This window comes from Gavia stellata, chromosome 9 (assembly GCF_030936135.1).
Source record: "Gavia stellata isolate bGavSte3 chromosome 9, bGavSte3.hap2, whole genome shotgun sequence".
Lineage (NCBI taxonomy): Eukaryota > Metazoa > Chordata > Aves > Gaviiformes > Gaviidae > Gavia > Gavia stellata.
The window spans coordinates 32511805-32528275 of NC_082602.1; the positions used below are offsets into that span (position 1 = coordinate 32511805).

At 38.2% G+C, this 16471-nt stretch overlaps 1 protein-coding gene across 1 annotated transcript in view; it reads left to right on the forward strand.

Moving 5' to 3' along the window:
- The window catches only part of ATRNL1 (attractin like 1), a 528296-nt gene that overhangs the window by 192269 nt on the left and 319556 nt on the right, over window positions 1-16471 (forward strand). The window contains exon 21 of the mRNA XM_059821151.1: window positions 10167-10219. Within this exon, the coding sequence (XP_059677134.1) occupies window positions 10167-10219 (53 nt within the window). The remainder of the gene's footprint in view (window positions 1-10166; window positions 10220-16471) is intronic.

The window sequence follows — 16471 nt, forward strand, 5'->3', positions numbered from 1 at the left end:
GTCTTCATACCAGCTTCTGGAAATTATAGTGTATGTATGGCATCCTCAAATACATATTTCTTAAATTGCCTTTTCCTTAAATTGCCTCAAAATTAAAAAAAACTTGGTAGTCTTATATAAATTCTTAAAAAAATAAAAGAACAAAACCAAACAAAAAACTACCCCGAAATCTTGAAAGCAAAGTAAAATGAATGCAAGGAAGATGACATGAAAACAGATGAGAACTCTATAGCACTCTATAATACTATAGCATTGAACTTTCTACATGAAGATTTTAATTGAGTATTTCTTTGCAATAATTTCCCTCAGTGACTGACCACAAATTAAATTTAACAATAATACAATAGTCATATTAATGCACATTTTTTAAAAACAAGACATAAGCTGTTTAATAGTTAAATATACTTTCTACAAATGCAATTATTAATAGTGCATTTTTACAATTCAGTGATGACTAATAAAAATGCAGTAAAACACTTGGGATTTAGTGTACTTTTTTTTTCCCCCCATCTGGTCTAATTGCTGTAGACATTTACAATACATTCGCTCTGACTGTCAGGGCCTGTCAGAATATTTAATGTTGCTGAAGTGCTACCTCTCCAGCTCTTTTTGAGGACTGGTTTCTAAATAACAAAAATATACGAACAACCTTGGAAACTCCCAGAACATCACCAGCAGTGAATAGCATGAGAGATGATCATATGAAAGAATTTTTTTTGTACGTCCTTTGTATTTGTTTTTAGTACGCCTCTTTCATTTTGAAATTACTGGCGGAAGAGTTCATACTTATGAAGGAGAATTTTCAAATGTGGTTAACAGTGCTATTTGAACAAGGAGGTTTTGAAAAGTCATTTTAACCAAAGACATATACTTCTTGTTTTCATGATTATATGAATATTCTTTCCATGAAATCTTAGTGAAAATAAAATCAGTATTCCACTGAGAACTTTATACTAAAAATGATTGCAAAAGAAACGGTTTACAAACTGCTTATGCTTAGGGATGCAGATATCTGAATATTCTGTTGTTGATATTGTTAACATTTAACACATTTCATCAATATTTATCTTTTGAAAGAATGAAACATATGTAAATTTTGTGAACTGTTCACTGATTTTTGCAAAGTAAAAAATTTAGGAGGAGCTGCATTTCAGTTCAAGCAGTAATAAGTATTCATAAACTGTGAGTGATTATTTTACCATTGCTTCTATCTAATTCTTCTAGCTAAAAGGAAAGAAATCGTTGAGAAAACTATGCTAATATTTCTTGGAGATGCAGTTCAGATCAGTGTAAACATAGCGTCTTATGTTGAGCTGTCTGGGATATATCTAACATTTACTTTCTAAGGGCTGGAGAAATGTCTGAAATAGGTCAAAATGCGAGAGAAGAAATGTGCATATTTCTCCTTCCCCACTTGGAAAGTACAGTTTCTGATAGGTGGGAGTTCCGCTTTTCAAATGTTCACCCTTTTACATGTGTAAAAGTTTGTGTGCATCACTACCAAAAACATGGTCATTCATAGAGAAAGGAGAGTGCCAGAGGTAAAGGGTAAGGCCATGGACATGAGATTTTCTGGTTCAGAGTAAGCAGCATCAAATCATCGGGATGTGAAGGCCATTTGGTCTCTGTTTCATGAAGATTAACAGAGATTATTTTTTTGTCCAGATAGTTCCAAATGATGGCTATAGGTTACTCAATTCCTGTATAGAAGATGAGATGAAAATATAATCTAGAGCTTATTAGAAAATCTTACTTTCTCTCTTAACCAATTTCTTTTAATTATATAATTTTGTGATAAGTTTGTCACCCGTTTGAAAGTTTATTTTCTCCTGTAGTGCAATGTATTTAGTGATTTGAAATATTTTTACTTCAAAGAGTATGTAAAAACCCTATAATAATTATTCTTGATCTTACAGGAAAGAAGGATTTGAATAACATAAGGGAAATCTGGAAATGGAAAATTTGCTTATAAAGCTAGAATGTTTTAGTTCTTTTGGTGAGATCAGCCTAGATTTAAAAAAAAAAGAAAGTATTGCTGCCCTAGGCCTTTTTCATGAATTACATGAAGAGGAGACAAATTAATCTACAGAAAAAACATTGTCTCAAGACATCATTATATGCATTTACAAGAAGAAACAAATAAATCATTTCCCCACATTATTAAAAAGTCCTAACTGGAAACATAAATCCTAGTACCTTTCAGCCTTTTAGGTTATCATTATCTTAAGAGGTAGGCTGAAAATTCTTTGTATCTAAAGCAGAAAGGTTGCTTATGGCTGGAAGGATCTTGGCACTGAGAGAAGTGGATGTGTCCAATTTTTACATTAGAACAAAAAATGCTTTATTGTAGCTCAAAAAAATTGAAATAACTATTCACATACTTCAGTATTAAGAGAGAACATTGGGACAACATAGTGCAATGTCATTACAGTCAAGGAGAAGACCCTTAACTATAAGAGGAATATATTTGCATTTATAGATTATTAGTTTGTGTATTTCACTGCAGCAAAATAAAGACAGGATAAAAATACAATAATAGCAGGTAGCAGGATAAAAATATAATAATAGCAACTAAACAAAGCTATTTTCTGAAAATCACAAAGCATGCATTAACTTTACTGACACCTTTTTTCATTAAATATACCATCTGAGCTCAATTATCGTATCTGAATCTTAGCACTTCCGCAGAAGAATGATGCCACTTCTGAATCTTTTAAACATGCTTGAACTCCCAATACATGAGACAGGCTGGTGTAGCATAACTTTGCTGGTTGTGAGGTCACTCACTTTCATTGCTCTTGGCCATGTCTGTTTAACTGTTGTTGATGGTTAGATGTGGCTGTTCTTTGGCGGTTCTGTGTGAAAGGTATTGAAACCAAGCAGGCCTAAGTCAAGACCTGGGGATTTTTGTTCTTTTGCATCCACGTACAAGTGTGAATTGGGATTCCAGGTATCAGTTGCTCACTGTTCTGGACCAGTTAATAACCCAAGAACAGCTGAGGTTGGTGCTTTCATCCACAAGTCACCACTCTTAAGCTGAAAATCTGCAGTTTCTATGGCATCACTTCCAAATTCTTATGAATTACAGCCAATTACAGTTATTGACTATTTTTAGGCATATACCTCACCTAATTTTCTCATTGCTGGAAAGTATTTAGAATATGAAATCTTGCATGACTTTCAAGAAGGGGTAACCAACAAGCAGGGTAGATACCTGTGTATGAATCTGGGCTGAGCTCTGTGTTACTACATTGCTCTTACTAAAGGTTCATCAGCTATCTCGTAAGTATCTGCAAAAGTGCAGTCAGAGCACCATGGGCATATTTTTAGTGGTGAGGATGTAGTAATATATTTCAGTATGTAGTAATGCTTCATAGTCTGCTTATGATGCCACAGGCCTAACCATGTGACTAGAGAAGTCTTGAGTTCAGCTTTACAAACACTGTTTGAACTTCAGTTACGAGATGTCTGTGGTGGGTTGACCCTGGCTAGATGCCAGGTGCCCACCAAAGCCGCTCTATGACTCCCCTCCTCAACTGGGCAGGGGAGAGAAAATATAACAAAAGGCTCATGGGTCGAGATAAGGACAGGGAGATCACTCACCAATTACCGTCACGGGCAAAACAGACTCGACTTGGGGAAAAACTAATTTAATTTATTACCAGTCAAATCAGAGTAGGATAATGAGAAATAAAACCAAATCTTAAAAACGCTTTGCCCTCACCCTTCTTCCCGGGCTTAACTTTACTCCCAGTTTTCTCTACCTCCTCCCCCTGAGTGGCGCAGGGGGATGGGGAATGGGGGTTGTGGTCAGTTCATCACACATTGTTTCTGCCACTCCTTCCTCCTCAGGGGGAGGACTCCTCACACTCTTCCCCTGCTCCAGCTTGGGGTCCCTCCCACAGGAGGCAGTCCTCCACAAGCTTCTCCAACGTCCGTCCTTCCCACGGGCTACAGTTCTTCACGGACTGCTCCAGCGTGAGTTCCTTCCACGGGGTGCAGTCCTTCGGGAACAGACTGCTCCAGTGTGGGTCCCCTGTGGGGTCACCAGTCCTGCCAGCAAACCTGCTCCAGCGCGGGCTCCTCTCTCCACAGGTCCACAGGTCCTGCCAGGAGCCTGCTCCAGCACAGGCTTCCCACGGGGTCACAGTGTCCTTCGGGTGTGCTTTGGCGTGGGGTCCTCCATGGGCTGCAGGTGGATATCTGCTCCACTGTGGACCTCCATGGGCTGCAGGGCACAGCCTGCCTCACCATGGTCTTCACCAGGGGCCGCAGGGGAACCTCTGCTCCGGCGCCTGGAGCATCTCCCTCCCCCTCCTTATTCACTGACCTTGGTGTCTGCAGAGTTGTTTCTCTCACATCTCTCCGCTGCTGTTTGCTGTTGCACAGCAACTTTTTCCCCTTCTTAAGTATGTTATCCCAGAGGCAATACCACCATTGTCGATTGGCTTTGGCCAGTGGTGGGTCCGTCTTGGGGCTGGCTGGCGTTGGCCCTATCCGACATAGGGGAAGCTTCTAGCAGCTTCTCACAGAACGCCCCCCCCATAGCCCCCCCGCTACCAAACCCTTGCCATGCAAACCCAATACAGTGTCCCAAGTAACAAAATTATGTTATGTTAAATAGTATTCCACTATTCAAAAACCCCATAGCATCATACCACTGTGGTACCAGGAAAGTAGAATGAAGACAGGAGCCTGTTGTGCAAGATCAGGAACTGGGACAAGGAGATCAGAAGCAGGAACCAGTGATGGAGGACAGCAGGAGCAAGACCACTGGCTGGATAGGGGACAGAATGAGAAGTAAAGGCTGTAGAGCAGAGTCGAGCAGAAGTTGAACAGAAGTCCTAGAAGATACTTTTACTCATCTAAAAGCTGGGGCAAGCCACCAGTCAGGGCCCAGCAATAGTCTGCTAAGTCCATTAGTCTTTATTTCTCAGAAACCTTTTGTAGATGCAATACTGAGAACCTAGGCAAAATCCCAGATCTGTCTATGACCAGCTGTAGATCGGAAAGATGACCGCTTTTCCCCAGACTCTGTGGAACTGGCCTGTGTTAATTTGCAAGGATAGAATATGAGGTAAGGGTCATAAATATCTAGTCAGTGTAGTTGACAAGCCTGCGCCTAGGCGAGAACAAGATACAACTGTCTCAGCAGGGAATCAGTTGAAAAAAAGAATATTGTCTTTTAGAGCGGTCTGACATACATTTTTGTCTTCCATGAGAGTTTGACATTAGAAACAAACTCAGCTAGAGGAAAGACTAGCTGTACTTAGGTTACTCGTCCCCTGTTCTTTTTTTGCTTCACTTTTAATTGAAAGGAAAGATTTACCTATTAGTGGTGGCAACAGAACTGCAGAAAATCCTGCCTTCATTGTCAAATGTTAGATGAATTGTTATAAGAAGGTTTCTACCCAATCAAGTCACTGGTCTAGGAAGCTGTAGATGTAGGTTGGTGTTATATTTTGACAGTTTTCTTTAGGTGAGAAGCTTGAAGGTATACCCTTCCTTAAGGGAGATACCGGTAAGCACAATAAAATTAGACATATATATTCTTCTACTGCCAGTTCTGTAGCTTTCGTAAGGTTGGAAGATGTGGATATAGTGCAAAAGATCATATACATTGCTAAGCTTCAACAGAGGGTCATTTGTAAACTCTCAGTCTTACAAAAAGCCTGTCATTCATTAAAACAAAACCTGCCAAATCTGTGAAAATTAATGTAAACATGTACTCTTGGATACATTTATGGTATTTAAAGAGAAAGCCAGAACTTATCATTCACTTGGTCATAAACATGGGAAAAGTTATTTTTTTAAATGCATTTGTCCATAACTTTTATTTCGAACTCCCGGGAAATATGGGGAGAAAAAAAGAAAGTAAAAGAAAATGGTTCAGTTTTGAAAGGATAATTGAGGGAGAGGTTGGGGAATAACCGCTAATAGCAGGCCATGAGAAGGTCAGTGAGCATGATGAATTGAATACTTTTGTATTGGAACAAACCGTAGAACTTGTACGTAACCTGGTAGGAGCCTTCCTCCATTTGTCCTTGTAAATGGGAAGCTGTGTCTTTGGAGGCATGCCAGAGTGGAACTGCTCGTTCATTATTACCACTTAAAGCAAATGATCATAGCCCTATGGCACATAAAATAACGAGTATAGCTCCCATTTTACAGGTACGAGGCATATATTATGCTTCATATATGGTCAAATGTGTGCTGGCTTATGGAAAAGGTACACAAATTACTACAATGAGTAAAGCTTATAAGGAAATAATTCACCGAATAGGAAATGTGTAATTGGAACCATAATTAGTGACTAAGGCAGAGCAATACATACGCTTAATGAAATAGGATAGGATTAAAAGAGAAACTAAATTTATTCAGAATTTAGCCGACATACTTACATGAACAATTTTAGATGTATTCCTAATCCTATTAGTTTCATCTTTTCACTCTGCTGAAAACTAAGTGTTTAAATAGCGTCTTTCATTTGAATTAAAGCAGGCTTCCCTAACTAGTAAGAACTCTGCCTCATGCTATTCCTACTATACGTTATGAAAGTGTTCTGCACCAGGGGACGGAGGAGGAAGTATAAGAGAGGCGGTGCAGGGTTCTTTGTGTATCTCAATAAGGCCTGACAACAAATGGCATAATAAACTAGCTGTTTTACTAAGCTGGAATTAAAAGAGGAATACAGATAGCAGGTAAATCTTATGCCCCTTCAGTTGCTGGGAACCCCGTGTGCATGCAGCACTGGATGGACCCAGCATGGATTTTTTTCCCCCCGTGTGCTGCACAGACTCCATCCATGGAGAGGTTCCTCCTCCATCCCATACCGTGGTGCCTTTTGTCTTGTGTAAAAGCAAAACCACGTATGTCCTCCTGACAAGCTGGAAGGTTGTCTTTGATAGCACCCACCAGTGCACAGCACAGGCTGGCACGGGGCCTTCCAGCACCGTCCCTTACAGCAGCTACTCGTGCTCACAGACGAGCTTCTCAAGCCTGACGAACAAGGACCAGTAGATCAGGCACGCCTTGCCCGAGATCACTAGCTCCTTGAGTACAATGTCTTAGATGAGGCTCCCAACACAGAAAGTATAATTTATATGATAATATATCAAAATACTTTGCTGTGGTGTAATTCACTGTTCTTTTTTTATTATGCATATTTTATCATTTAATCATGCATTATGCTGAAACAAGTGAAACAGCTGGCTGTAAAATTGCATTGCTATTTTCTCTTCAAGATTTTTGAAGGTCACTTCTATAATTGTCAGGGAATTAGTAATTATTTGGATTTGAATAAATACTTATGAATACTTGTATATTGCAAAATATTCCATACCTAGTAATTTTCGTATTAAGCATTCTTTTGTGTGTTCTTTTAAGTAGTGAAACCTGTGGTGCATTAGAGGGATTTTATAGATATTTTTATTTTATGTATTCTTGTGTTTTTTCTGTAATATAAATAGAAATATAAATACCAGAAAGGTATATGTGATGCTGGAAATCCCTGAGTTCTGGTAATTATTGATCCACAGGAGATGGTTTCATCTGGTTAGAAGGGTAGCTGAATGGAGAAGGGAAGCTGCATGGAAACAGCTTTCCTTTTCATAAAGAATATCAAGATTTAAATAAAAAAAAAGAAGTACTGTTCTGTGTCAGGAGCAAACTAAGCTTCTTTTAGACCCTGGGTCAAATCACCACAGGTGAGTGCTGTGGCCAGCAAGAGTTCATAGCAGAATTTGCTTAGTCTCTCCTGATGGAAAGTTGTCAGCTTATTGTTGCTGATGGTCGGACATTGCTCTTCCATGTCATACATAAATCAGTGCCATTATCAGTGAGCAGCAGGGTAAGTTTCTTGCCTTCTGAGAAAGTGTCTTGTCTGAGAAAAGAGTTTGAATACACAGTTATTTATATAAAATATGTTTTTCTGTTCTGGTATAAAACCCCAGCATATTCTGAATACTGCCTGTATTTAATATTTTACTTTGCCTTTGAAACAATTCAGAAAAAAAAATTCCTCTTACAATAATCTTGATTGTGTTATTATAATTTGTTGCATGATACATTGTCTCGTTTATGTAACAATCTGACATACAAGAGAAAGAAATTCTTTTACACTCTTCATTCAAAAATGATCCTTTTCCCTTAGCTCTTTCTTTCAAAATTGCCAACCTAAAGACACTTTCAGACATGAGTCTATTTTTACAAGCCTAATCTGTTTAAGCAGTGAGCTGTTCTTTGAAGAATTTTGTTAGTGTTTTGTGATGTTTAGAAAAAAGTGTGTCAGGCAGACCAATATTATTACTTGAGATTATTTTCTCCTTTCCTTTATAAGTACATACAAGAGAGATACTCCAGCATCAATTCCTCTGAATTCTGTGGAAGGGACTGTAGGACCGGAGTGTCTGTGTGGACAAGACCACAAATTGTGTGCTGCAGTTAGAGTTGAAGCATATGATTTTTCTGGTTTCTTGGAGTTTAAGCAAAAGTTTTTCTCTATAAAAATATGGTGAATTTCTGTATAGTTCACTCTGCAAAGAGTTCTCACACTGACATGAGACCAGGATTGGGTAAGGGCAGAGTCCAGAACATCTTTATTTCTGCTTTTTCCATTTTAATGCTACCATTGATTATTTTCTTTATGATATTGTAACAAAGAGTCAAGGAGATTCTCTGCCTATTTTTTAATAAAAATGAGCATGTTAAGAATCAACAGTTGGAAACTAATGAAGAAACCAACAGAAATACAAACTTTATTCTACAGTTTGCAACTTGTTAAATGATATGACATTACTCACAAATAAAATAACACAAAAAATTTCCTTGCAATTTAAGTTTCTTAGAAAACAGTAATGAAAAGACAGTCCAAGGTATTAAATGATCCGGATTTCCTCTGGGAAAATATTTATATGGAACTTAATAGGCAGCAGTAAGCTTTCTCTTTGTTTTATGAGTCATTCTGTGTACTTAATAGAAAATTATAATCTTGCTGGAAACTTCTGTGGAATAGCCAAGAAAACCAAAAGCGGGATAATAATTTTCTGTTAAAGTACTTGGCATTTTTAGAGAAATGTTATATAACTCAATTTGATCACTGTGAAATTCTGTAGGATATTTCATGTCTCTGAAAATAACTATATATGTTATCAATAAGAAAAATATTTCTCCAGCTCTTAGCATGTACACGCCTTGTCAGCAGCATCAGTACATTGTATTCAGTCTAAATTTCACCTAGTGCCCCAGGTGGTCAATGAAGAGAAGCAATTGCCTCTGAAGTTCAGAGAAGCTAAGTAGATGAGACACTGCTGTGCTTATAGTGCTACGTATATGGCTACAATTTCTGGACCCAGAGCCGGTTGGCATTGTCTGGTTGCAGCTATATAGGTAAGGACTAGCCTCTCTAGAGCAGACAGCATGGCTTTGATCCTCTGTGGTGCTGTGAAAATGTAATAATTATTTTATGCTTACGGGTATTTTGGGGCTTGGGGTTTTTTTGTTGTTGTTTTTTCATTTAAAGAGTTAGAAATAATATGAAAGATGTATTGCAGCCCACCAGTGTGGTGTTTGTGTGGTTGGAAAGGGAGAGAGTATGTTCCATCCCTGAAGGAAAGGCGTGAAGAGGTGTGGAAAGTGTCTGAGGGTGCAAAGCCTGGTCTGGTAGTGTTTCAGGACTGCGTGTGTTAGAGGAAGACATATTTAGGAACATCTTCTGTAGTGAATGATCCCCCTGACTGATGCTCGGCTGTTGGAGAGGGCCAGTGCAGGGATCAAATCCAGCCAAGGGAGTAAGGTATCACTGAAGCAGCACGGATAATTAAGAGATCCAGTGCTCGGCCTCCCTGCCTGGTGCTCTTTTGTTCGTTAGTGGAGACATGCCGCCTGCGGTAAGTCCTACAACAGGCACCGACTTTAAGCACATGACTGAAGTGCCTTATTCAAGAGCCCGGTCGCTCTGGGTTTCTTTTATAAGGAGAGAGAGGTGCCTCTGGAAAGTAGCACACCCTAATTAAGAAATGTATCAAATACTTTTTATTTTCATGTATTTGTGCTACTAGTAATGAAACTCATGCTATTTGGAATAACTATTCAAGCTGCATTTTTATTAAAACTATAGTGTGTTTAATGGAAATGTTTGGTTTTGTCTTTTTTTTTTTCCCCTGCAGCTGTGACTCTGAAAATAGGTATCTTGGAAATCCGCTTAGGGGAACGTGCTACTGTGAGTACTTATATTTTTTATGTTCAGTACTTAAATGCTGTTTACATATTATGTGATAATTTCATTTCCTCGGAAAAACAAAACAGTCGTCTTAAGCTTTTCTGAAGTTGGGCATGTTGATATTTTGACTGAAGAATAAAATGCCCACTGGGCTTCTCTGTTACTTTTTCCACAAGAATGCAAATTAAAGTCTACTAAAAGTTGACTCCTTATGCCTAGGTTAGAGCAAGCCATTGGGTTATTCTCTGTATCTCAACATATGTGAACGAAAGGAATAAGTAATTGTGTCATTGTTTAAAAGACAGAATTTGTGGTGGGGAAATGCAAATAAGCTAAACATTATTTCCTGGGGACATTCTGAACGGTTTAGCTAGTCTGCCTCCCAGGGACATGATACACAGCTCTCTGGAGTATCATAAAATGATACTCTGTGTTGTCTGCATGCTCTTACTGTTGTAGAAAAGGTGCCTCTGGCAAATTTACTTTAAAGCATTTCTGATACTCATAGTGAAAGACCTGAAGGGATGGGAATGCTTATTACCCATGTGCAGAAATCCCTTAGTGAGCTGTGCCAATTTTGCTGTGCCAATATCGATGTTAAATAGTGATTTTAATCATCATAAAACCGTATGTGGTGTTGGAGAACACTGTTTTACCTTTTGTGACTTTTGCATATACCTGCTCAATGTCAGACAATTGGATCCACTTGTCTATTGTTTCCTAACACCATTCCTACCTCAAACTTAAATTTACATAAAGATATACCTCTGAATATATTTACAGCATCCATTCTGATCATTGGTCTTGTTTTTTAGTATTTCATTTTAGAATGTACACAAAAGCTTTGTTTTAGAATCTCTTTAAGGCATCTTTTACCTAATAAATTAATGTTTCTTTTCTTTACTAATGTTTTTTTTCTACATTTAATGGTTTGCATCTGCAAGGTATGTTTTACAGAACAAAATTGACACATACTATATTACAGATGCTAACATATCCCTAGGCCTAAAACATTTATTCCTCTTGCCAGGTATTAAAGAAATCTGCTGTGGGTTGTTTTTGTAGTGGTGGTTGTTTTTTTTTTTCTCTCAGACAAGTTAAGTTCAAATGTAATACTTTAAGCCAGAAGATAATTTTTAAATATTATAGTTTGAAAATACTGTTGACATTGTTGACAGTTTACGTAAAACAGGCCAAGTTGAAAATACTCCTTAAAACTGTGTTCTAAAGATACTGTTGATCAAATAAATTTGATTCTATTTGTTGTTTGTTGCATAAGAAATTTTTCTTATTTCAAAACAGAAATTTCAGTATTTAGAGGAATGAATTTTTGTATCTATGAATTTTATAAATTTTGTAAATTTAAAACTAGGTAATGAGTACATGAGAAATTCATAGTACGAAGAGAGTGCTATATAGGCTATTTTGTATATGTGTATCAAGATTTGGTTTGTCCTTTAAAAATAAATGTTATTAAATTTAAGAGATGGAAAAGAAATGACAGTAATGAGATTTGTAGACCTCAGGCACCTCCATGAAAAATCTTATTTTTTTGCCATCATGTTGCAGGTAGGGTCTATAAATCATGTTGGAGACAAATGGTACTATATTCAAGATACCCTTTCACCTTTAACTCACTAGTATTATTTGTCTTCTGTCAGATTTCAAAATATTTTAAAGATCTTATTGTTCTGGAATGATAAATCTTCTCTTAATACTTTCAGTCATTTAAAATATCATATATAAATGATTTTCAGAGTTATTTTATCTGGAGGTAATAAGGAGACTGTGCTAATTTAAAATAATGGAATTCTGTATTTCTTGCATTTAGTGGCTGATGCATCATAATGGGAAATAATTTGTTAATTTATGGATAACTGACTGACCTAAGATCTCAATGACAATTGCTTATCAGCACCGTCCATTACCTGCTAAATCATGTATTAAAATATATATATGTCATAAAGAGATGCTCCAATTTCTTATCTATATAAGTATTTTAAAATATGGCCTTACCATGGACTATAATTTGTATAAGAAAATGTTTCGCTTTTGTACAAGACAGACATTTGGATGTATTTTTCTGTGCTTATTTCACTACTCTGTAAGAAACTTTCTCTTTAGCCACTTATATTGCTGCTTTGCTTCTCCTTGAAGTGAAGAATATTCTTATTTTTTACAGCACAGGAATAGTTATTGCTCAGGAGGGAGGAAAATACTGAGGAAAAACAAATTGTATATACTTATGAGCAGCGTAAGTTTATGAGAAATAAAAATTCTAGACACATTTCTTTCTACCACTTAGAATTAAAACCAGTGAATGGTGTGAAAATAGGAATACACCTAGTAATTTGCTGTATGGTTGGGATTTTGAGGAAAGCTTTTAGTCACATGCTTGAGTTTAGCCATCTTCAAAATGACCAGTTTTAAGTGTTCAAATTTTATCTGTTTTTCACTTGTGTAAATACTGCCCTTAAATTGGAATGCTTTTCTAAGCCAAAACCTTAGAATTCAATCCTGAGTGTAAGGCTAACTTTTGTATGATATTGGATGACCTCAATTTCTCTTTAACAGCAGGATGTGGATTGAGAATGCTTGTTGCCTTAGAGGAACTTTCTGCAACTTGTGACATTGTGAATACCCACTGCCCTACAAAAGTTCAGCTGTTTCCATCTCTTGCTCTCTGCCTAGCTTACCTAGTTCTTGCGTAGTCCTCCCCTCCCTCTTGCCTGTCATTGCCATCCGAAAGCCTGGGAAGGGGGAACAGACTGGTGTTGATGTAGACACTGGTATTCACATCAATAGACTCTTTAAGATAGTAAGTAAACTCTAAACTCAATAGAGTTAGCCAGTGGGATAGCACAGATTTTTTTAGTTTCTTCCTTATTTGTTTCCTTTAGTAGTAATGTGGGAGAGTAAGCAGAATATTAATGCTGTACGTGGATTGTGTTGTGATTGGAGAAGTGATCTGAGCACAACTGAAAACACAGGAAAATTACAGATAGGTCTAGCATGATCAAAAGGAATGAAATTTATATACGAAGGAACATGCTGAAACATTGCAGGGAATTAGTCTAGATACAGATACTATGCCAAAAGGATAAACACATATAGCAGCAAAGCCATCAAATCCTAGACATAACAGGAGCAGTTCATTAAACATCAGGTTTCATTCTAATATGGCATTTCAAAATATGGCAACACTGGATATGAGTAGTTTTTCTACTTTAAATTATCAAAACTTAATAAAAACAGAGTAGGAAATGCGTAATAGGGCATGCTATAGTGCATTATCCAGATTGTGTGAAAGTCATCGCCCATTGCTTCTATTAAAATTATTTTAATTTAATTCTTCATGACTTCACTGTATGATTGAAAAAGCACAACAGAAAGAACAAACTTCTCTGAGAGTAGGAGAATGAGAACAAGCCTCACAGATATAAAAATTAGAAAAATATCGAATGTATAAGAACTCATGAGCAGCTGCATGATGGTCTATCTATTCTGGTACCATGTTGTCAGTAGTGGCTGAATATGAATGCCAGAGGAAGAGTATAGCAAATGGACAAACATACAGTGATATTTCTCTCTTTACATCAACAATCTGCAGCTCAGAAACTTCATGAGAGGAAGGATTTCTTGAGCCAGAAGTGTTTGATATGCCATTGTTTAGGTATATCAGAGAAAATCTTATCAAAGAGTTCTTATACATAATAAAAAGACGATTATGAATACAAAAGAAAGCTTCATGAATTTAAAAGCCACAGTTTTGTTTGTCCATGTAAATATTCTTGAAGGTTGAGTACTAGTATGCTCCTGGATTATGTCTCTCTGTTTCTGTTAGGGAAGGTCTGTATTCCTAGGCCTTTCTGTTAGAAGCCAGTCTTTCTCCGAATCCTAGAATTCTTTAGGTTGGAAAAGACCTTTAAGATCATCAAGCCCAACGGTAAACCTAACCCTGCCAAGTCCACCACTAACCCATGTCCCTAAGCACCTCATCCACATGTCTTTTAAATACCTCCAGGGATGGTGACTCCACCACCTCCCTGGGCAGCCTGTTCCAATGTCTGACAACCCTTTCGGTGAAGAAGTTTTTCCTAATATCCAAACTAAACCTCCCCTGGTGCAACTTGTGGCCATTTCCTCTTGTTCTATTAATTGTCACTTGGGAGAAGAGACCAACACCCACCTCTCTACAACCCCCTTTCAGGTAATTGTAGAGAGCAGTAAGGTCTCCCCTCAGCCTCCTCTTCTCCAGACTGAACAACCCCAGCTCCCTCAGCCGCTCCTCATCAGACTTGTGCTCCAGACCCCTCACCAGCTTCATCGCCCTTCTCTGGACACGCTCCAGCACCTCAATGTCCTTCTTGTAGTGAGGGGCCCAAAACTGGACACAGTATTCGAGGTGTGGCCTCACCAGTGCCGAGTACAGGGGCACGATCCCCTCCCTACTTGTGCTGGCCACACTGTTTCTGACACAGGCCAGGATGCCGTTGGCCTTCTTGGCCACCTGGGCACACTGCTGGCTCATCTTCAGCCGGCTGTCGACCAACACCCCCAGGTCCTTTTCTGCGGGGCAGCTTTCCAGCCACTCGTCCCCAAGCCTGTAGTGTTGCATGGGGTTGTTGTGACCCAAGTGCAGGACCCGGCACTTGGCCTTGTTGAACCTCATACAGTTGGCCTCAGCCCATCGATCCAGCCTGTCCAGATCCCTCTGCAGAGCCTTCCTACCCTCCAGCAGATCAGCACTCCCACCCAACTTGGTATCGTCTGCAAACTTACTGAGGATGCACTCAATCCCCTCATCCAGATCATTGATAAATATATTAAACAGAACTGGCCACAATACTGAGCCCTAGGGAATGATCGGAAGCTGATTCAAGCCATATAAATGAATTCTGAGTGGAGGCTAGAGATGGTTGTGCAGCTGACTTATGCATGTACAGAAGCCATAAATATAACATTTTGTCATGATGCATTCGTATTTGTTGTTGTTACAGTTCATTGGTATCTCAGCCAGCTTGATGTATAACAGTGACACCTAGATAGCAAGGTATGCATCCAAATTGCTGGATTAGTTCTTTGCACATCAACATTAGAAATACATTGCTGTTAGAATCAGTGCTCCTGTGTGCAAAGAAACAGGCAGCAAAACCAGATCGTTTTAGACTGATTGGGAGGAATCACTGGGACAAATGCCACTTCTCTGATATTGACCTGGGCTATATACAGGCACAAAGCTTTAAATCATAAATGGATAAATAGTTAAACCAGTGTTCTAGAGAAAATGAGAGTTTAAATTTACAATTCATGATATGTTACTATACAGAGGACAAAATATAGGCTTGCTAACAATCCCTTGTTTTGAAAGGATGTGATACTCTCCTTCATAAACCTCTTTTAGATATCCATATTTCTAAGGTCAAAAACTTTCCAAAGTGTCTGTTTTATGTACATTACTTTTAGTGTCACGGTTCCAATGCTACATTTCAAACAAGAAGTACAACTGATAGATTCTAATACTACTACGTGCAGAAGCGTAAAAGCTTACAAGAAATCAGTATTGTGAATGTAAATAGTATTGTTTGCCCACATAGTTATTAGAATTTCCATGAGTTGAGCACTCAAGAATTGGCTATTCCACCAAGAGAATTCCTAGCTAAGACCAGTCTAGTAGCCAGCTAAGAAAATTTACATACCTTAGTTTCTTATTCCCTTTTATGCTTTAAAAAAATGTTTAGAAGCATTTTTTTATTATTTCTGGGTACTACCATCAACAGTGAAGAGAGAACAAGTAGCTTCTCCATTTGATTCTGCAGAATGGTTGCTGTTTTAAAATAGGCAGCAGTAGTGGCTTACAGGGCAGCACACTTCGGAGTATGTAACTTTCATACATTTGAGAAGATTTTCTCAGCAATGCACAGCAAGAACGTAGTCACGATTCAACAAAATTGCAATAAATTAACAATTTTGATTAATCTGGTGTTTATCTTTGGCCTGGATAACAGTTTCATGGGTCCTTGACTATCTGTGAACGCAGAAAAAGCAGTGGAAGCTTTTACCTTTTGCATTCAGAAGTGCATTATGTATCCAGGGTAACACTATAGAGTTTACTGTGCTGCAGAGCAGGCCCACTTTTAAATTTATTAGAGATTGGAACGTGGCCTTTGAGAAGGATTAGGGAATCCAGAAATGAATAGAGGTCAGGAGGGATGGGTCACTTATGAGGAGAATTAAAATGGGGTGGGACTG